The 22,329-nt window shown below is 44.4% G+C and overlaps 1 protein-coding gene across 24 annotated transcripts in view; it reads right to left on the bottom strand.

Annotated features, from left to right (window-relative positions):
• Positions 1 to 22,329, bottom strand: part of RBFOX2 (RNA binding fox-1 homolog 2) — a 286,269-nt gene that overhangs the window by 149,237 nt on the left and 114,703 nt on the right. Inside the window, exons 1-2 of one of the 24 annotated variants that reach the window (XM_081796245.1) lie at positions 8,163 to 8,411; positions 7,954 to 8,082 (exon numbers count right to left, since the gene is read on the bottom strand). The exons of 20 other annotated variants lie outside the window; for them this stretch is intronic. Coding sequence is in view for 2 of the 4 variants with exons in the window: in XM_081796242.1 (XP_081652368.1) it covers positions 21,901 to 21,915 (15 nt within the window). In the remaining 2 variants the exon portion in view is untranslated. Of the gene's footprint in view, positions 1 to 6,611; positions 6,830 to 7,953; positions 8,083 to 8,162; positions 8,412 to 21,900; positions 21,931 to 22,329 lie in introns of those variants that run through there. 3 more of the 24 variants (XM_081796242.1, XM_081796246.1, XM_081796241.1) reach the window with 3 other exon arrangements.

The following is a 22,329-nucleotide window of genomic DNA, read 5'->3' on the forward strand; positions in this document are numbered from 1 at the left end:
GTCCAAACCATAAACACTGTTCTTCTGTGGACTCTGTTCTGTTGTAAGGATACAGCCCATCCATCCTAATTCTTCAACCCAAAAGCTGAAGAACCCAGATTTCCCCTTTCTCACCACCCAGACAGGCCCTCCAGAGTCTAAGCTATCACCTCTTGCTTCCACCAACAGCAAACAGCTTCCAGACTTCCCTTATCACTTTCCATAAAGGAAGCCACCCTCCTGCTTAAAATCTCCCATTACGTTCCCAACTTAACCAAATCTCTATCCTGGGGAATGATCTGGCCCCACCTACCTCTCAGTCTTATCTTCCTACACTCTCTTTTCTCTTTGTTCTCCGCACTCCAACCACACACCCCCTCTTTCTGTCCTTTGAATACCCCAAACTGGTCTATTTCACCCTAGTTCACACATTCAACGTCCTATTTGCTTACATGTTTACGGGGTTTTAAAAAATTTTTGTAACGTCTATTCATTTTTGAGAGACAGAGAGAGACAGACAGTGTGCGAGTGGGGGGAGCAGCAGAGAGAGAGACACACACAGAATCCAAAGCAGGCTCCAGGCTCTGAGCTGTCAGCACAGAGCCCGACACCGGGCTTGAACTCACTGATTGTGAGATCGTGACCTGAGCCGAAGTCGGATGCCCAACTGACTGAACCACCCAGGCGCCCCACATGTTTACAGTTTTATTTTCCCAGTTAAAAAATACAAACTCTTTATGGGAAAGAACTTTATCTTGTTCATTCTCCTTCCTGACCCCTGGGAAAGCCATCAGCACACAGTTGTCATCAATAAATGTGTTAACTACTGGAGTCTCATATTAATATAATCTTTTGCTTAACCTCTTACAGTTTGCTGAGATTTAAAATATGCATCAAGCCAATTTCACCCACAATATAAATATAAATTCTCCAACAATAACAGAAGCCTCTTGGCTTCTATTCAAGTATTCGACTCTTGATTTCAGCTCAGGTCACGATCTCCCAGTTCGTAAGCTCGAGCCCCGTGTCAGGCTCTGTGCTGACAACATGAAGCCTGCTTGGGATTCTGTCTCTGCTCTGCTCCCATGCACACACACACACTCTCCGCCCCCCTTCAAAATAAATAGCTTAAAAAATAATAATAGAAGCCCCTAATTACCTTTCTAATATACAAATCTGATCCTATCTGATCCTGCTTAAAATCCACCAAAGGTTCTTTACTGGCATAAACCAACAAAGGTCTTAAACTGTTCAGATCATCTGGTCTCTACAATTTCACATTTTCACCCACCACTATTCCACTCATTCCACACATACAAGCCACGTGGAATTACATGAGGTTCCCAAACATACATACTTTCTCACCAATCTATCCCTTTTTAGAAAATCTGTGACCCTTTCTACTCCTCACCCACTCTGCTTGCCTGTTTCCTCCTCTGCTTAAGATTTCTTTCAGCTCCTAGATGCTGTCAGCATATTTCAGTTCTCTCTTCCTGCCACTCTTTTCCCTTAATTTCCTAGTGTGCTGGTTTTCCTCCCGCAGAACAAGGTTCTGCTCTCCTCTCCGAACCTTGTTCCCTGCTTCGAGGGTTGGTTCGTCTCCTACCAGGAATTAATTTCTCTTCTTGCTTCTACATTTTCTCCCATTTTCTAGGCCATTCTCGTCTTAAGCCATCCTCATACCTGCACACAGCTTCAACTACCACCGCCTGCAGATTCCTCCCAAGTTGATGGCTTAAGCCTCTCTCTTCCCTTGTATTTCCAGACCTAGGTGGCCAACTATCTAAACAGAATTTCCCCTTGAACGTCTCAAAGGAACCCCAAAATACTAATTCCAAATCAAACTCACGATCCCCGACCTCTTCCTCCCCAAATCATGACACCTGCCAATTTCACCTGCAGCACATCTCTCCTTAGGTCTGGGTGTCCCAGCACGGGCCACCATTACTGCTCTCGGCCACTTACACGATTACACACCATCACCCCATTTCTCTCTCTGCACTCTTACTCCCCTCTAATCTCTCTCTTTTCAAAAACAAATCTAATTATCGACTCCACTTCAGCCTACTCTCAATCCTACTTAAAATCTTTTAATGGCTTTTCACTGCTAAGGATATAGTCACAGGATCTGGCCTCCAGTGTTATCTGAACTGAGTTGTTTCTACATTTTGTGATAACTCAATTTACCATCCAGTCTTGTTTTTTCACTGTGGAGACCAATCAGAATGGCAAAATTGTGACCAAAAGTGAGCATTAAAATGTTAGCCTGACCGTCACCTGAACGATAACTGGTTATTATTACCTTATATTTGCTTCACACGTAATAGTTTCTAAAAACCTTTAGCAAAGATTACTTCCTAATCTGTCTGGTATTACCAGTCCCATTTCAAAGACCAGAAAACTAATGCTAGAAAGGTCAGACGCTGGCAGATGGCTTCATTGAGACCAAACACTCTGTCCTCTGACTGAGTCTGTCATGTCCATGTTTTAGGATGAAGCCATCAGTTACTGAGACTTTACTTCTAAAATGGAGGGTACATTTTTCTGAGATGACACCATGAAGGTTCCCCAAACCACCACCTTCTTTTCACAGCCTGGGAAACCAAGGCATGTGCAGGTAAGTAACTTGTCTCCAATAATTAATGGGCGTGGAAACAGAATTCAGGGGGACTTATTTTCATTTCTCTAGTCTAGCCCAGATCATGCTAGACGGTGGTGGTGATAAACTGAACGGCACTGAACAAACAGAAGATGGGAAGCACGGCGCAGTAAGCTCCGAGGCCAGACAGACGGGAGTATAAATGCCACCTCTGCCGACTCTCAGCTGTGTAGCTTCAGCAAGTTTCTAATGCTTCTGCTCTCCCAGCTGTGAAATGAACAATGGCCAGCTCCCAGGTGTGCTGGGGACTGAGCGAGGTAGATGCCTAACATGTATGTTACCGCTCAATAAACAGTTAAAGTAAACGAACCAAACACATCAGCTTCTCCCAAAAAAGGATAGCGTCAAGAGAACTGACAGCCACGGAGTTGGAAACAGATGGGACTGAGTTTCCACCTCTGCCATTTACTGTCATGCTTGCTCGCTCGCTCGCTCTCTCTGTCTCTCTCAAAAATAAATAAAACATTAAAAAAATTTTTTTTTCTTAACGTTTATCTATTATTGAGAGACAGAGAGAGACAGAGCATGAGCAGGGCAGCGGCAGAGAGAGGAGGAGACACAGAATCTGAAGCAGGCTCCGGGCTCTGAGCCATCAGCACAGAGCCCGATGCAGGGCTCGAACTCACAAACCCGGAGAGATCATGACCTGAGCCGAAGTCGGACGTTCAACCGACTGAGCCACCCAGGCGCCCCCAAAATAAATAAAACATTTAAAAAAAGAAGAATATGGGTGAGAGAGCCTGGGACCAGTCCAGCTAAGATCAGCTCAGATCAGGAGAACACATCCTAATTTCTGGGAATTTAAGTAAATGGTCTATAGTTTTGTTTACGGCATATAAATTGTATGCTCATCAAACAAGTAAGTTCCCTCACTACAGGAATTATGTGTCTCCCTTCTTCCCTCCCCTCCCCCTTCGCCCCACCCTCCCTCCTGTGTTAGGCCAAGAAGAGGAGACCCAGAATAAAGGGTCGTCCTCATAAGGAAAGCTTAACAGGATCGTACCTGAAAAAAAAAGTTGAGAAAAAACAACGGGGATGTTCTCCATCAGGAGGCAACTTTAATGAGGGTTCTCTAGTCACAAGTACTTAAAATACTGATGAAGGGGAGACTCTTCACACGAAACTAGTTTGTGTTTACCATCGTTTTCCCTACACAAATTCAAAGGCGTTCTTAACATGCTGGGGGAAATGCTCTGGGGTGGTGAGTGGTCCCGTCCACGCAAATGTGCAAAGCAAAAAGTTACTTACTGAACATCTACTGTGTGCCACACACCACGTTAAGCACACTTCTTAGATGATCTCAAATTCTGACATTAATCCCGCATGAGAGGTATTATTTTCCCCACGGGACAAATGAAGACACCGAGGTTCAGAGACGTTAAGTAATTTGTTTACGGCCACGCGACCAGAAATGGCAGAGGTGGGATTTAAACCCGGTAGAGTCTCTAAGATGCATATTTTGGTGCCATACCATGTTGTCCACTGAGGCTACCAAATTCTCTAAAAAGCAGGTGACTCAACAGTTAAGTGGGGGGAAGATCTGGCCAAGAGACACGTACAGAGAGCACAGGACGGCATTCTACCTCAGAGTTCTAGACACACAGAAGCAAACGAGGAGCCGCGTCTCACTACACAAACCCAAATGCTTGGATGAGCTCTTTTATTCTTCAGCTCTACAGGTTCTAAGAATGTCCATGCCACTCAGAGGTATTGACAAGTGAACACGGTTCAGGAATTTTTCCAGAATCCCGAGAAATAGCACCTGTAACTCACGACTGGTATCGAACCAAGCAGGCAACAGAGGTGATTACTTTTCACAGATTTCTCAGTTTACCAGGACCCAAGCGTTCTTGCACCCCTGGGTGTCCTTCTGGCATGTATACTGCTACACAAACTCACTTCACAGACTCCGAGCATTACAGGAGGTTCTATCATCTCGTGGATGTAAAAACTGACGCTCACATCAGTTACATGACTGCCCAACGTTGCACGGCTGGGCACTGGCCTAGACAAAACTCTGCTCTCCTATTCCCTGTCCAATAAATTTTCCCCACAGGACCTCCTCAATGCCTCCCCGCTTGATGCTTGACCACCTAGATGCCCCTCTCTATATCTGGGTGTTACGTAGCTATGGCTCCCTCTGGACATTTTCATGGAGTTCAACAAATGTGTGGGGCACTGGGATAGATGATGCAGATAATAACAGAGCTGACACACATTTCACCCTCTGGACAGTGCTGCACAAACTTTCAGATGTCACGGCACACACAGACAGTTGTAGTGGTTTTGTGGCACAAAGTGGCAAACGAGAATGCATGTGTCCAAGTGACCAGGGGAATCCTAGCCCCACGTGGCTGCTCCAAGGGCGGAGGGGAACAGGTATCTTGGCGTGTGTGTATCTCAATCCAACATATGGTACTCTGGTTCGGAAGCTCTATTCTAAGGCTGAAAAGTACAGGGGGCTGAGAGAAATTTACAAATAACTGGCAGCACAAAGAAAGCAACTGAGGAGACCGTCATTGTCTGCTCTCGTCAAACATAAATGAGCAGAAATGAGATGAATGCAATTTGCTTCCTTTCATAACTCCTCTTCCAAACGCATCAAGACAGAATAACCCATCCTCTCGTCAACAGATAGCTGATCAGTCCCACCGAGAAGGCTGCAGGGACCCTTGACACAGATGCCTAGCTCACAGGGAGCTAAAAACTACTTAAAGGATGGAAAGTGTGTCAGAGCTCTTTGACTTCTTACAAGCGCTAGAAAAATAAATCAATAAGGGGAGGAAATTACATTTCAAGGTCATATTCGAATACGAAGGGAGAAGGAGGAAAAGAAGTCCCTCTAACACACACACACACACACACACACACACACACACACACACACACACACGCCCTCTGTGGCCAAGCTCCGTCTCCATAAACCTAGTTAAAATTCTGCCTTCTGATATTTATAAATTTAGTCTGTCTGAGCCAAGTAGGTTTCTGCAATTCCAGATATCTAGGCTGAAGGGCAAAGGGCAAAGTGAAACTTTCAAAAGCTGGCTCGTGGCCAAGGGCATCACATCCAGGAGGCTCCCTTAGCAACACACAACAGCTGTCTGCTCAAGAGAGGGCGCCGCCATCTTTGCAAGCGGCTATAGATGCTCTTATTTTCGCAACTACAAGTAGCATGGGTTTTTTTTTTTTCTCGTATCGTTGTCCCTGTCATCCCCCTAAAAGTTATCACATTTCACAACTTAAAAACCCCTCCAATCCCAGTAGATTTCTCTCCATCCCAAGTTACAATGCCGCAGTGAACAATAAATTCAAATAATGTGAAGGTATTAAGCTCTTGGCAAATGTAAAATGCTTTCTAATGTCTGGTTATTAATTACTATTCTAGCTGCTACAGACTTGGTGTCGGACCATGGGCAAGTCACTTTGTGACTTAATTACTTCCCTCATAAAATTTTCATAACAACAGTGACCTACTTCATCAGACGATTGTGGAGGACAATAAAAATTATTTAAAACTTTTAAAAGCTTATTCCTCATCAAGAACCACGCCACCTATTGGCTCTCAATAGCTAGAGAGATGGGTTGGTTAGCGAACGCAGTGCCCCCAAAGCAAAACCCAGGTGGGTCCTGGCCCGCGAGGACGACTGCAGCTCCCAGGCGGCCCGGCTCATCTCGCCCGCCCCCATCTGCCTTCTCCAGACCTGCCAAGCCCAAGGGAGGACGCCGCACTGGGAGCTCACCCCTGCGCCTAAGTCTAACAAGATAAACAACACTTTAAAAAAAAAAAAAAAAAAAAACAACCAGTGTCACCATCACGGCGGCGAGGCTTCAAGAACCTAACACCTGGGAGTAGAAGGGGATGTGGCAGTCTGTGCTCGGAGGGGAAGGCCATTCGTGCTAGAGCACAATCTCGCAGCTTTCCACTCCTTATATGTTCAAGTGCAAGCCCTCACCCACAGCACTCTGTACTCACCCAGAGGTACATCATGTCAGACCGGGCTGCTCAAACTCAGCGGTCAGTTGATCCTGGACTGCAAAAGGGCACTTCAGTGAACTGGAGGAAAGGAGGTGCCAGACTCGGGGCGGGGGGCAAGGGCTCAGGGTGGGGAGAAACCCCCCCCCCCCAATCACTTGAGCTTAAAAATCTGAAACGACCGGTCTCCTCCCCCCTCCTCCCTCCTCTCCAGCTGACTGTTCTGTTGTGCTCTCTCCTCCCTCTCTCCCTCCCTCTCCCCCTCTCTCTCTGGGAGTTCCCAGCCCCGTGTGTCTGAACTGGAGAGTACAGCTCTCTCTCTCTCTATTTGCCTTCAGGGAATCTCTCTCTGCCATTCTACTTCTAGAAACACAATCATCACTCGCAGGGATTATTGCAAAAGGCAGGGATGGGCGGGGCTAGCAATAAACCACCAGCACCAGTTTCTAATGCTGGACGTAAACTAGTTTAAGATGGGTTCTTTAAACATGAATGAAGCAACCAAAAAACTCTGCCCTCCAAGAAGATCAAGGGGAATTGAGTCAAGTTTCTCCCCTGTCCATTTCTTCCGGAGCCCCCTCAGAAGCCAAGCATAAACACAGAACAGGCTCAGAGCCTATATTCCCCCGAAAGGCTGGCCTTGCAACACTCTCCTGGATAATTCCGAATTTAAAACAGAAGAAAACTTCCATATAAAACTCAAGTGGGCTTTTATCTTTTTTACCACTTGCCCTAGTTCAGATCAACACAGCCTCCCTTCTGAAGGGAGAAAGGACAAGGGTCACATGGATTCTAAGTGCCTACCATGTTGCAGATTGTTTACTAGACATGGGGACAGAGCAGGGGACAGAGCACGGGTTTGGAAGCTGGGTCTGCAAGGATTATCATCATGGCCTGGGGAAAATCACTCAACCCAATGAGGCCCTTGTTTCCTCAACCAAAAGCGGTGTGTAGGAGTATTCCTTGTGGAGTCATTGTCATTAGCTCCAGTGACAGAAATGTGTAAGCTGTCAAGTTCCTGGTGACACGTTTCCTAATTTAGTGCAGCGCAAACGTTTAGAAATTTCCTCTAATTCGCCAGGCATAGTTTGATCGATTAGGTTCCACAGTGAACAACAGGTATCACCAAATCATCTGTCCTGCTGGTTCTTACTCAGAAAATAGCCGACTCCTTCATCCATCAATGCCCACTCTCTTTCCTTACTTCCTACCCATTTCTGCAGGTTCACATCCAAAAGCCCTCCCTGGCTATGCATGATCCCTCCCTCCGCTGCGAGCCTGGCCTTTGTAACGAGGCTCTTGCCATTTCTGCAGTAAGTTACCACTGCATTCCCGTACCTACCAATCTTGACTCCTGTAGCCACGCCTCTCAGGGTAGAGTCCATCTATTTCGGGCCATGGGATCTTTTGCATAGTACCTAGCACACAGTAGGTCCACTATACATTCTGTGTTTTGAGGAATATTTCACTCCTTTAATTAAAGGAAAAACAAAATGAGACAAACCAAACAAACAAACAAACAAACAAAAAAACCCAAAACAAGAGGCCTACCCCCTTGCAGCTGCCTCAGGGTTCTGTTCCCCTCAGACATGTTGAAACGGCTCTCGCCTGCTTGTAAAATCTCCAAGTAAGGTCTGCAAGCCTCACCCTCAAGGCAGGCCCTGCGCAGGTACAGGTCCGCTGGCTCTCCCCGCCTAATCTTTCCTGCTGTAGTGCTTCCGTATTAGGGCCCGCTCCAGTGGAATTCTTTGTTCTCTTAGGGTAGGAGACAAGTCACTTTTCCTTTTCTTCCACCACCAACTACCTGCCTTCTGCCAGAGAGCTTATAAGAAATACCTTTTCTCTCCTCCCACCTTCAACTCCCAGCTCATTTAAACTTGGAGGTGGGGCCAGTATTCTCAGCCTCACCCACACCTTTTCTTTTGCTTTCTGCAGAACCTCTCTGCTTCCTCTGAAGGCAGGATTACCTCATTTCCAGTACAAAAGAAGACTAAGAACTTCCAAATCTAAACATGAGACAGCCTTTTTTTTTTCAGTGGGAAAATAAATCTTGACTTCCTATAAACTGTTACATCTATAATCAATTTTTAAATGCAACTTTCCTCTCTAGTTTCATAGTCTATGCCGGAAATCTTAAGTTACCAGGCCTCTCTATACTCCATTCTTAATATCTGCATTAAAATCACACTGTTAAGCGACTGCAGTCTTTTCAAACTCTTCGAACACACAAAACGGACTCGTTCATTCTCAACCAAGTATCAAAAAAACAAATACGATAGAATTTCGCGTATTGTCCCTTTATGGTGTTATCTTTTGGTCAAGTTTGGGATGGGATAAAGATATTCCTACTCTCCTGGAGCCAAGTAGAAGAAAAATGCGTAGAGAAAAGAGCTCCGACACAAAATAAGAAAAGTTCAGATATGTCACAAAAACCTGAAAACGACCTCCAAAACACTCCTAAGTGGATCCATTATAAACTTTGGAACTACAGGGAGAGTTTGTAAATTCCTATGAACGATTCTCTCCCTTTTCTCCTTTTCTGATCATGATTTTTAAAACTGGGTAAACAGTCTGGTCGGAAATCAAACTCTTCTGTGTTTTCGTCACAGACACCAAAAAAACTCCAAAAATTCACAGGCAAGCTAAGCGAACCTTCTTTATTCATGCTCCTGCATGTCCGCATTTTCCTACCTTAAAAAAAAGGGGGGGGGGGGGGGAGGAAAGAAAACAAAGACATTAGAGGGGGAAAAAAATCTCCCCAATCGTCAAAGTCAAATAAGGAAACCTATGATTTATAGCCGGTGAAGAGACACAAAGGTGTTACCAATTCCACACCACGAAGACACTCTGAAAAGGATCACGGTCTTCTCTCGTACATACGATCAGGATGCACACATACTTCATTCTGTTAGAACATTTCATCAGGCTGTGTGACTGTACTCTGAAACTCAGCGGCTGAGTATCAGCTCCGAGGAGAGAACATGTGAATCAGAGCATCAGAGAAGGAAATGTCCGAGGGAGGGCCCACAGAGGAAGTCTGGCAAGCCTGCTTCTGAGAAAGAAAAAATCAGATTATCGGGGACAGCAATATGGGTGCTGCCAGTAATTCTAGCCCTATAATGCATCTCGAATTCCTACTTCTGAAAGTGCTGGATTTTGTAATGTGAAGAGTCTGGTGGGCCAGACGCTCAGAAAGGGTTTGGAGCCACATTCCGTATTCTCTGCCACAAAGTCTAACAATTCAAGAGACTGCATGTTTTATGCAGGTTCTCTGTGGGTATAAAAGGCTGCTGGGGGAAGCGTGTCCATCTGAGGAGCCAACAAAATTTCGTAAAAATATACCTGGGAGATCAGGCACTGAAGATTTTTCCAGAAGAAATCCAAGACAGCCCTCTGTACATAATTTATATTCCTTTCGCCTTCGGGACGGGTAGAGACAACACAGACTCACCACAACACTGAGCTATAGACACGGGCCGTATGAGGGCCAACTGAATTTGAGTTGAAAAAAAAAAAAAAGTTCAAAGAATAGGGCTCTTTTAACCTTGCTTCCTCTCAGCTTAAAATAGCAAGGATTCCCACAGGGCAGTTCTCTAACAGAATTTTGCTACTCAAAATATGACCCATAGACTAGTATCAGCAGCCTGAGCATCAGCGGGGAGCTACTTAAGTAGGAAAACTCTCAGGCCCCGCCCTAGACCTACAGAATCAAAATCAACATCACAACAAATGCCCCAGGTGGTTTGCAGGCACATTCAAGTCTGAAAAGCTGGTCCAGATAAAGCACTGTCCTCACAAAGCGCCAGAGACTCAAGGAAGAAAGGCGGAGACGTGGCTGCATTCTGGTCAGGGGACTCAACCCCCTGCAAGACAAACCCGGGAGGGAGTATCACACCCCTGCTTGATGGCTTCGACAGGACACCACCAGCAGCTGTTATGTACAAAGAACATTCCACGTGCCTGAACCATGCATGCGTTTTCTCAATGCATCTTCACAGTGTCTCTGTAAGGGAGGCCCTGCTTTATTTTTTTTCACATGTAAAAGGAACTTGGGGCTCAAAGGAGCCAAAAGCTGAACACAGGTTTGTAGGGCTCCAAGACAGTTTCCACTGCACTATACTTACTCACTGATAAAATCAATCAAGACTGCCAAAATTAATGGAAATTTTACCCTGGATATAACCCTGCAGGCCACCTCTGCCCATTACCAAGACTGCCAGCAATCAATGATACAGGTGAGGTTTGGAATTCAGGGGACACACACTGTGAGTTCCCAGAGACTGCGGTTCGGGCCGGTCAAGTACCACTCCTATTCCCACGACCAATGTCGTCAAGAGCACGGTTTCAGAAACCTCTTCTGAACTGCGGTTACCTTCTATGAAGTCTAAAGTGAGCTCAAGATGCATGGGTGGAGGGGGAAAAAGGGTGCATCTCAAAGCTCCCCTCTCAGTACAGCTACAGGCAAATTGGTGATGTATTACCGCTCTTACCCCGCAGTGTTTAGGGAACCCAGAGCAACCGGCCCTAAAAGAGGAAGATGCGTTATCTTTACATTATCTTTTTTTTTTTTTTTTTGAGTTTTTTTTTTAATCTTTTTTTATTTATTTTTGAGAGAGAGACACAGAGTGAGAGCAGGGGAGGAACAGAGAGAGAGAGGGAGACACAGAATCCGAAGCAGGCTCCAGGCTCTGAGCTGTCAGCACAGAGCCCGACGCGGGGCTCGAACCCACGAACCGTGAGATCGTGACCTGAGCCGAAGTCGGACGGTCAACCGACTGAGCCACCCAGGCGCCCCATCTTTACATTATCTTAAGAGCTCTGTTCTTCCTTTACTATGTTTCAATCGTACTCTTAAATAAGCTCCCATACTTCCATGTAACTCGCTCTGTTACCCCTCCAGTACAATTCCTGCCCTCTTGGGAAGCCCGTATCCCAACCACTTTTTCATTATCTACCTACTCCAGCCACGTCTTCCACTCCGTCCTCTGTCCAACTGTGATTCCATAGTTCGTAATTAGCATCGCACCTTGCAAACACCCTCAATCCCGTGTCCTCTCCATCCCTGCCACGTGGCAAAACTCCAATCTCCAATCCTGGTGAAACAGTTATCTGCGTTCTCTGCGCTTGTGCCCACACAACTGAATGCTGCTGGAAAAAGATCACATAACCAAGCTGGCCGACTTCACTAGAAGTTCATCATCACAAAGCTCAACGGGGCACTCATCCACGCCAAGCAATCCCACCAAAGCTGCCCTTGTAAGCTTCCTACTCTCCAAAATGACTCTTGCCTTCTCCTCAAACCTCCTTCAATTCTCTCCCCACCATCTGACTTTCAGCTGTTGCTGTACCCAAATATTTCATTTTAAAAGAGGAGCATTCAGGGACGCCTGGCTGGCTCAGTTGGCTGGCCCAGTCGGTGACTCTTGACCTCCGGGTGGGGAGTCTGAGCCCCACGTTGGGTGCAGAGACTATTTAAAAATAAAATCTTAGGGGCTGTGGGAGGGGGGATGGGCTAAATGGGTAAGGGGCACGAAGGAATCTACTCCTGAAATCGTTGTTGCACGATGTGCTAACTAATTTGGATGTAAATTTTAAAAAATAAAAAATAAAATTGAAAAAAAAGAATGGAAAAAAAATAAATAAAAATAAAATCTTTGGAAGGAATGAATGAATGAATGAATGAATAAACAAGCCAACAAACAAACAAATAAGAGAAGCATTCAGACAGCGTCTTCTGTCCACCAAATCTACAATCCTACCTAGAAACGCAGGAATCTCCTCTTCCTTAGGCTCTGCTACAACGAAGGAAGCATTCCTGGCGTCACGGCCCATTTCACCGCTTGTGCTCACGCCCCTCCCCGGGCACCCCTGTAAGGACTGTGCTGCTCTGCTGATCACCCTGCCTCTTGCATTCTCATCACCTCTTTACTCATCACTATCGTGCCAGCAAATAAACACACGCCCACCCTCAGAAAAACCTCCCTCCGCTTTCACGCACTGATGGGGAAAGCACATACTGCTGCCATCGCTCTGGGGGGCAGTTTGGCAGGATCTATTAAAATCTGAAGCACACGTGGTCTCGGGCTCAGCAGTTCCAACCTCCAAGGAGCCTAGCTTAGAAAAGCCGCACAACTGTAGAAGGAAGTTCATTATAGCAATCTGTAAGAGCAAAAGAACTTTAAAAAACGCCAATGGCCTATAGTAGGCAAATGACAAAATGAACCATGGTTTTTAAAAACTTCTCCTTTGACCCCTTACCTCCCTACCACCCTGCTCACCACTTCACAGTAATGCTTCCCCAAAAAGCTGACAACACCTGTCTCCACTTCACCCTTCATTTCTTCTTCAATCTACTCAAAATAAGGTTTCCAAGCCCTTCACTCCACTGAACTCCATTGAAATGGTCAATGTCAACGACTTCCATATTACTTAATTCAAAGGGCATTTTGTGGTCCTCGACTTATCTGATCTCTTCGCAGGATTCAACCCAGTTGCCAACTTTCTCAGACATTCTCTTTTTCTAAGCTTCTGAGATACGATAGTCCGGGGACTGTTCCCCCACCATCACCCCCCTACATCACTGATTACTTCTTCTCAGTGACTTTTTCTGGCTTCTCCCTCAACAGATCTCTAGAAAGAAAGCGTTCCTTGCAGCTCAATCCTGGGTCACGCTCTTTTATCTGAATTGTCTCATCCATTCCCATTGCTTCAAATACCATCAACACGCTAATAACTACCAAGTTATAACCCAGCCTAGACCTCTTCTCACGCTCCAGTGGGACTTTCAGCCATCTCACAGACGAGTCCCACATTACGGGCTCTTAATTCTCTGCCACCACCACCCCCTGGAAACCCAGTATACACTTGGTGTTCCCCTACCTCGATACGTGGGACCACCTGGCAATTAGGAAAGGCAGCGTCCCTTCCCTTATCCCACACCGCTCACATCAAACCCATCAGCAAGTTCTGTGTGTCTGACTTCCCTGTCTCCTCTGCCACCACCTTAAGCCAAGCCACTGTCGGTTCCTCCACTTCCACTGTGGCTCCCCTTCAAAACATTCATCACAGAGCAGCCTGAGGGAGTTTTTGAAACACAAATCAGATCCTATCACTCCCATGATTCTATAGCTTCGCCTTACACTTAACAATGTCCTCTATCTGAAGTCCTTAGACTGGCCTTTAAGGTCCTAGATGACCTGCTAAGTGCCTGCCTCTCCAACCTCAGTGCACATCATTACCTGGCCTTCAATCACTAGGCTCTAAATGCACTGGCCTCACGCCAATTCCTGATCTAGTCTACCCCTCTCCTCAGCTTCCCTCCCCCCTCCCCCCCCCCCCCCCCCCACCGAAGAAGATGTTCTTCTTGAAACCCCTCCTCATCCTGCTTTATCCTCTGCAAGGCTGGCTCCTTCTTATCTTTCAGACCTCAACTTAAAAACACCTCCTCAAATAAAAAAACTCTCCAGACCACTCTCTCCAGTTGGAGATCCTTCGCCCAAGCCCCTGCTCTCTACTACTGTGCTCGTTTTATTTTCCTCCTAGTAGATATCAAAATCAATCATTTATTTATTCCTTCGGTTTCTTATTTGTTTCCAATTTCTCTATTAAAAAGCAGTATTTTATATATACCACATACAACTGAGATCTTCTACTATGGAACATTTTATCCCTTGACTTTTTATTAAGGAAGGTCAAAGTTATTTGTAGGAGTTTCTGGCACTCAGGCAACTGTCTAAGTCCTATAAATAAAGTTAGAGCGCTACTAATTTTGCCCTAGTAACCAAAAGGGCTCAAAAGTTTTGTGATAGCTACAAACCATAAATACATGCCTGCACCAATGGCTTTAGAATATTAGTTTACAATAAACATAATACTGGTATGAAAAAGCAGTTCCAGTCCATTTACTTTAAGCTAAACTGAACACCAACTTTCCAAACTGCCTCCCTTCCAATACTAGAAATGTGTTCTGCTAAGCACAGTAAAATAGCATCCCAATCCAAGCTCCACTACAATCAAGCTTGCTGTATAGAATTATCCAGAGTCTAAAATCATGCATCCAGGGGCACCTGGGTGGCTCAGTCGGTTGAGTGACCGACCTCAGCTCAGGTCATGATCTCACGGTCTGTGAGTTCGAGCCCCTTGTCGGGCTCTGTGCTGACAGCTCGGAGCCTGGAGCCTGCTTCGGATTCTGTGTCTCCCTCTCTCTCTGCCCCTCCCCCACTCATGCTCCATCTCTGTCTCAGAAATAAATAAACCTTAAAAAATATTTTAATAAATAAATAAATAAAATCATGCATCCAACACAGTAAGCTCTAGTCACTATTTGAATTTAATTCAACTAGTTAACATTGAATTTTTAATTCCTCAGTCACACTAGCCACATTTCAAGGGCTCAAGAACCACATGAGGCTAGTGGACAGAACAGATAAAAAACATTTCCATTGTCACAGAAAGTTCTATTGGACAGAGCTGTTCTAGAACATGGTAACTAGGAAGCAAAAGGTCTTCCAAGTACCCAAAATACCAAGATGTTCATGTACTTTCATCAGCAGGCAGGGAAACTCCACCAGGCCTTCTCTCAGAAACTATTTATTTTTATTTTAGAAATACATTTCTATCCTCGTTACCTGGCTACTTGCCCACTGAAAATTTAAAAGGCAAATTAGGAAAAAGGAACTAGGAAGCAGTAAGGACCGAGTACCAGGGGAAAGGGGAATATTATGTTAGAGGCAGCCACATCAGGAACCAGAGAGACCAAGAGAAAAAAAATCTAAAAAGCAGGTAAGGTATTAAAATGCATACAGATGTCAAAATGGAGCCATATAGTAAGGCCACACCAGTAAATGTTCCTGAAACACCATCCTTTTAGTCATAAAGTATAATTGATGTTGACAACTGTGTTAAAACCATTAACGAAGTGTCTACTATTATCCTATGAAAAAGAAATAAATTATATAGTTATATAATACACTTTGCAAGGATTTATTTCCAAAATAACGAAATCTTAAACATCTTGGTTTTTAGAGAAGGGAAAATCCTCTGAGCGAGCTGGAATACACCACCACCAAAAATAACTCATTCCTAAAATATTCTGTATGGTCAAATTTTCAATTCAGTTCAACCAACATAAACGAATGTTCAGTTAAACCAATATGAACAAATGTTGTTTACAGAGCAGGGACAGATACGAGAATAAGACAAGATCCTTCTGTTCAAGGAATTATGGTTCCTCCATACAAAAGAACACTATATAGCTTTGGCGGGGGGTAGAGAAAGTTCTTGGAATACTCTACTATATATTTTTAAGTGATAAAAGAAACGTTCAGAATAATGTATAGCACATTATCATGAGGGGGAGGGTGCGATGAGGAATTTTACACAAAATGGTAAAATGCCTATTGTCTCAAGGCGAAAGGCACTGGGAGGGCTCAAAACCAGAATCGGGAAGCAACTTTTCACTATACAACTGTTTTGTACCTTATGAATATTGAGCCACATACATGTACTGTCACCTAAGTTTGTTGTTTTTTTTAAAGCAAGTTCTCTATCCCCAAGAAACCTATAATCTAGTGGCTTACCCAGGCTTCAAAAAACTGAAGGGCTAAAACACTAAAAAAAAAAATAAAAATCTTTTTTAAAAAGGGCACCTGAGTGGCTCAGTCGGTTAAGTGTCCGACTTCAGCTCAGGTCATGATCTCACGGTTCGTGGGTTCGAGCCACATGTCAGGCTCAGAGCCTGGAGCCTGCTTTGGATTCTGTGTCTCCCTCTCTCTGTCTCTACCCCTCCCCTGCTCGCGCTCTGTCTCTCAAAAATAAACATACATTAAAAAAAAATTTTTTTTAACTGAAGGGCTAGACACCTATTTAACTTATATTTTATTCTTACTAAAAAGTTCACTCTCTACTATTTGAAATCTCAATTAATGAATTGATTTCAAAAAACTCAAAGCTGAACTGTTACAGAAAGTGCAATGATCCTTACCATGACCTCATATTAACTTTTGAAAAAAAAAAAAAAATGCTTGCAGAAAGATGTACGCTTTTCAAGAATAAAAACATCTTACTGGATAATCCAGCAAAGATTGGTTGAAAACCTCCCAGGAAAGCTACAGAATGGTCTTCTGTACCATATGGGAGGCAAGGTCAGGTCACTTTGATAGTCCCTGAGGGGAGAATGCTGGTGACTTCCCAATATTTTTTCTTTCATTCTACCTTAGTAACAAAACTTGGTTTTCATTCTAGGACATTACCATACACACCTTACAAAAAAAAACAAAACAAAAAAACTGTATCTCCCAACCTCCCTTGCAGTAAGGTGCAGCCATAAGACTAAGTTCTAGCCAAGGAAATATTAGTAGAAATGTTATAGGAGACTTCCTGAAAGTCTTCTTTAGCAGGGGAGGAATCATGGGTGGAGCTGTAGCAACCATCTGGGCCACATCCTACAGACAGAAAAGCAAAGAACAGTAAGGATCCTGGGTCTGTGATAACCACGGAGAACAACATCAGCTCTGGACTACCTACTTTCAGGCTTTTTTCCTGAAACACAATAAAAACTCACTCTCGTTTTAGCCGCTTGGTGGGGGAAGAGGGAGGTTCTATTGTATGCAGCTGAATTTAATCCTAAGTGAGCCTTTCCATAGTAAATTATTTTACTGTAATTTACAAACCAAAATGATAGAAATTTGATACGACAGAAACCAAAATCATAGAAATACAGTATTAGCGTAGCAGCTCCTGAATTCCAATATGAAAAAAGTCAAATGTGTGTGTGTGTGTCTGTATATATATATACACCTTCATTTTCACCACGTGAAAAAAGCGGGTAATAATGCCTACATCACAGGGATGCTGTCAGACTCAAATAAAACAGATTGTGCTAACTAGTCTGTAAACAGAGCGTTATATCCATCATTACTATTGCCATTACCACTATACTAGCTGACTGGTTAAGTGTCAGTCACAAAACAAAAAGTATATGAAAGCAATTAAAACAGAAACCTGGGTTTCAAGCCCAAGGAATACTGTGACCCTGTCAAACCTCCTTCACTAACTTTCTTATCTCTTTTACTTTGCAGAAAATACTAGATCAGCAACCTCAGTTTCCTTTTCTAAAGTGGGGGGGGGGGGGGAGGGGCGGGGTGTGGAAGGAGTTGAGTGGTTATAAGGGGGAAAAAAGAGTAACGGTGGTAAAAGGTTGAAAGCAGTTAGGGAATATGACACATTTGAAATAGATAACCCTGTTTTAGCGTTTCACAAACTGTCCAGAGGTAGCCCAGCCATTTTTAAATCGATGCTAGCAATGGTTTACTTCTACAATTTATTCACTCAAAAGAAAAAACTGAATACATGCATATGGCTTCTACAGAGTATGTAGCAACGTATCATTAAAGGGGGGATGCAGTATGAGAGAAGTAAGGGAAGGTGCCCTGATACAAAAAAGGATTTTTTTTTTTTAAACCTGTGCACTCAGGCACAGGCAGTATATTTAAAACAAAAATGGCTTCATCTCTTCCGTTTTTACACTTAAGAATGATTTAACTTCTCCAAAATGTGTCTTGAAGTCTGAAAAAAAGCAAATGAATTCCCTTGTTGAAGCCATCAACGCGCCCGTGAAACCGCTTCTGGGGGCTACTTTAATCCACGGAGACACTGCACGGGAGTCATGTCGCACTGCGTTGTTCAATTCATTCTGTTTTGAAAAGTATTCCATGGTCATGTAACTCCGAGACATGTGCTTGAAGCGATTTTACTCTTTGCCAGACTTCCGCTTTTCAGAATCTTCTAAGAGGAGACCGAAATTAAGAGATGCTTTTTACTAAGTTTCAAAGATACCCACGGGCAGCAAACGAGCCATCCAGGGGTGTCAGAGATGAGCCGACAGGCAGACAGATGCCAAGAGTCTGCGGCACATTTTAAAGGGCTACAGTCAGGATAACAGGAGTGTGAGAGACAAAGTCAGACATCTTGAAGGTTTTTGTTCCCAGAAGGGCTACCAGAGGCACTGCCCTTTTATGTACCCTTCCCCGCTGAACGGCCATATCCAAGCAGCTTTAATTAAGCAGTATGGTCTCTGGGGAATTGGAACTATTCTACCTTTCCTGTTTGAGACATTTCTTTTATAATGGCTGTTTGTGAGTCTGATGTATTGAGGGCTTGCCGGTCTTCTGAGCCGGCAGGAAGAATAAAAACACCGAAATAGCACGATCTCCTGAGAAGGTAATCTGTCTAATGCTAGAGTGAACCAGACCCTTCCATCCCAGATCTAAGCGATGTCTTCCATATCCAAGTTCTCCCAAAAGACAGTACATCCCAAACCCTATAAACTTATTTTCAGGCCATGACTACGCTGTTAATAACATACATGAGTTCAGTGGGACTTACTTTAATCATTTCTGAAACACAGTTTATTTTTAGTAAATATAAAAGTCCCCCACATGGGAAGCTAGAACCATGCCAAAAATTTTCTATGAGGAGATAAAGTCCTATTTATAGACCTATCAGTTGCTCCTTGCTTAGGCTGTAACATAGTTTCCACTTTAAGCCTGATATGACCTCCCCTGACTTCTCTCCTCTCTAATGTTCTTTTCATCCTGAAGTTTCTCACATTTATCTTCACCTTCACAGGGCACTTAAGTTAAGCTACCATGGGGCTGGGGGGTGGGGGCGGGAAGGGAGAAGGAAAGAATCTCCTCTCCCTAAGCCTTCTCCCAGTGGAGGGGTTTCGGTGGGTTTCAGGAACCTAAAACGAGGAAGAAAGGAGTTCTTCAACCGGTGAGCTGCTTGCGAGAGAACCTAATAAATACTTAGTCCACAAGAACACTGCCACACAAGCGAGCCACGCTCCTGACAAGTGGCCCCACAGAGGTCTTCATCTGTGTATGACTTTGCTTCAAGTTTTCCATCTTTTACAAACCCAGCAAGAATAAATGTCAAGGTTTCCAATATGGAGGATGTTGTACTCCACAGCTAACCAGGGAACCAAACGATAAATGTAAGAGATTTATTAACTTTCTCCTAAAGACTGTCTCCTTCAGGGCCCAAGCTGCTGTTGATGTTGTTTTACATCAGCTGCCTGCATCTACACATCCCCACTTAAAATGCTAACTGCCGGACCTCCATCAACGATTTCAGAAGGGTAAGCGCCTTACCCTCATCCAGTGAGCCATGTTCATGGTCTCCTTTCCCTAGCAGTGGCAGGAGCCATACCCCCTCTCACCCTGCCCCTGCCCCTGCCCCACCCCACCCCCTGGACGAGACTGTAAATAAACCCTGTCTTTACTGCTCTGGCAAACCCTCACCCCTTTGATCTCTGAACCCCAGTAAAATCCGTTGTCCCTGGTTCACTTTTTTTTTTTTTTACAACCTTAAGTATATAACTGCCTTTTGTTAATTTTATGTCTATAGGTCTTATATCCTGAACGAGACCGCAAGTTCGATTATGAGCTCCTCAAGGGCAAAAGCCGTGTCTTATTCATCTCAGGATCATCCGCGTCATGCCAGGCGGCTGGCACAGAACAGGCACATGGTACTCATTGCTGAAATATTTGTTAGGCTGATCCGGATGGCAGGGGCCACGGAGTAAAGTATACTTCTCTTATGTGAATCTCACTGCACACAACTTAGGAAGGGCCAACCTGACTGCAGTGGCACTGGATCGCAAGCAATTCCTGAAAGGAGGGAGAAGAACACGGCCATGAAGGTGACACCCAGGCACCTCCCACTGGGGGATCTCATCCCCATTCGCGTGTGTTCAAAAACATGGTGAACACAGGATACACCGAATGACAGAGCAAATGACAATATTTCCTCACTCCAAGGAAATTCAACCTGCTTTTTCCATCTACCTGTTTATCACTCATCTTCTCATGCCCACCTCTTCCTGCCCCCTCCAATTCACAGTGAAATCCCCAACTCTCCAGGATCTCCAGGAAAAAGCTCGTGATTTAGCATTTTCACTTATAACAAGAATGGATGGATTTAAATTTCAGTAAAAATAACTCAAAATAAACATCGTTAAAAATTCCCTGATTGTAAAAGTTGGCAAAGACCAAGAAATGCTCCTCTTAAAAAGCCGTTTTCCACTCTGACCTTTATCACGTAAAATGGTACTTCCCTTTTTAACAGAAGACATACGGATTTTCTGGGGTGAGCTGAGGCGTGGACATGGATGATTAAATGAACTCTCAAGCTCATTTTTCGGAGGCAGCATGATACTAAAGAAAGAACTTGGGTTTGTAAGTAGAATCAAATTGCCAAATCACCACTCATGAGCTATGACCTTGAGCAAGGACTCTAACCTAACCTCTCTCAACCTCTGTTTCTTCATCTGTAAATGCAGGGCTATTTATCATGAAAATCAGAAATAACGTACCTAAAACATCTAGTAGGTTAGTGCCCGGCTAAGTAAATTACAATTGTTAATAGATGTGCTTATTGTCATTTTTTTTCTCAGCCCACAATAAAAGACAGAAAATGGAAAGGACTCCTTGACATTTTAGGGCCACTGTTATAATTTCTTTTAAATTGGTACCAACAAAGGGGCGCCTGGGTGACTCAGTTGGTTGGGCAACCGACTTCGGCTCAGGTCATGATCTCACAGTTTGTGAGTTCGAGCCCCGTGTCAAGCTCTGTGCTGATGACTCAGAGCCTGGAGCCTAGTTGGGGTTCTGTATCTCCCCCTCTCTCTACCCCTCCCCTGCTCACGCTGTGTTCTCTGCCTCTCAACAATAAATAAACGTTAAAAAAAAATTAAATTCGTACCAACATAACATCAGTAAGAACTCACCTAAAGAGAGCTATTTTCTCTGTGAATTTCAAAGTAAAATCTGCAGGAAGAGAAACACAGTGTTCCGTTGGGCAAGATGACCCTATTAGAGCCCGTGACTAGGGGAATTTATAGGTGGTATCATGAGAAACAAAGCTCTTCACAGCGGGGGGAGCTTCCAACAAGGGAGGATAGATGTCAGGGATTCCGGGTAGGGGTAAACCCAATATTGCAGTATCTATGTCATAGAAAAGCTTCGAGTAAAGGAATTTGCTTTGTTTTGTTTTGTTTTAACTCTTCCAAATTCCACCCTCCCTTAAATCAGCCATACTGTACTCATCTGACAATGGCAAACAGGAAAGGAAATACCTGCCCTACATGAGGTAAGGGGGATGCTCAGAAAGTGGGAGATGATGGCCAGAAAGGATGAGAACGTTTCTATGTACGAAAGGGGAAAACTGATGGCTGAATCATCTTCTTCTGTGGCTTTCAGGAGATGGCAGGATCGTCTTAGTCACTCACCTTCTCTAGAGACATGGCTGTGAACCGGAAGATAGCAGTGTTTGGTCTTCTACAGGGCAGGGCTAAAAGCCACTAAGGAGTTAAAGCTTCCAGAGCATGAGAATAAAAATGCTGGAAGGAATTCTCAGGCTTTTTTAGCCAGCCCAGTGGAACGGAAGAAAGCCTGGGCATTGGAGCCAGATGGGCCTTCCTAACTTTGACCTTGGGCAAGTCGGACAGCCTCCCTAACCTCCTCTCTTCTCCTCTCTAAAATCGGATGAATGGCATGTGCCCTGCAGAAGGCAAACTGTAGAAAGCAAACTGCTTCACAAGAAGCACGCAATACAGGTTGTTTGTCCTCAAACCTCAGGCTAGCCATATGCAAAACGCCGGCGGCTGGCATATGTCACAAATGTCCGTCCTCTCCCTTTCCTTTCCATCTAACTTAGC

Source organism: Panthera onca, chromosome B4 (genome assembly GCF_046562875.1).
Source record: "Panthera onca isolate mPanOnc1 chromosome B4, mPanOnc1 haplotype 2, whole genome shotgun sequence".
NCBI lineage: Eukaryota > Metazoa > Chordata > Mammalia > Carnivora > Felidae > Panthera > Panthera onca.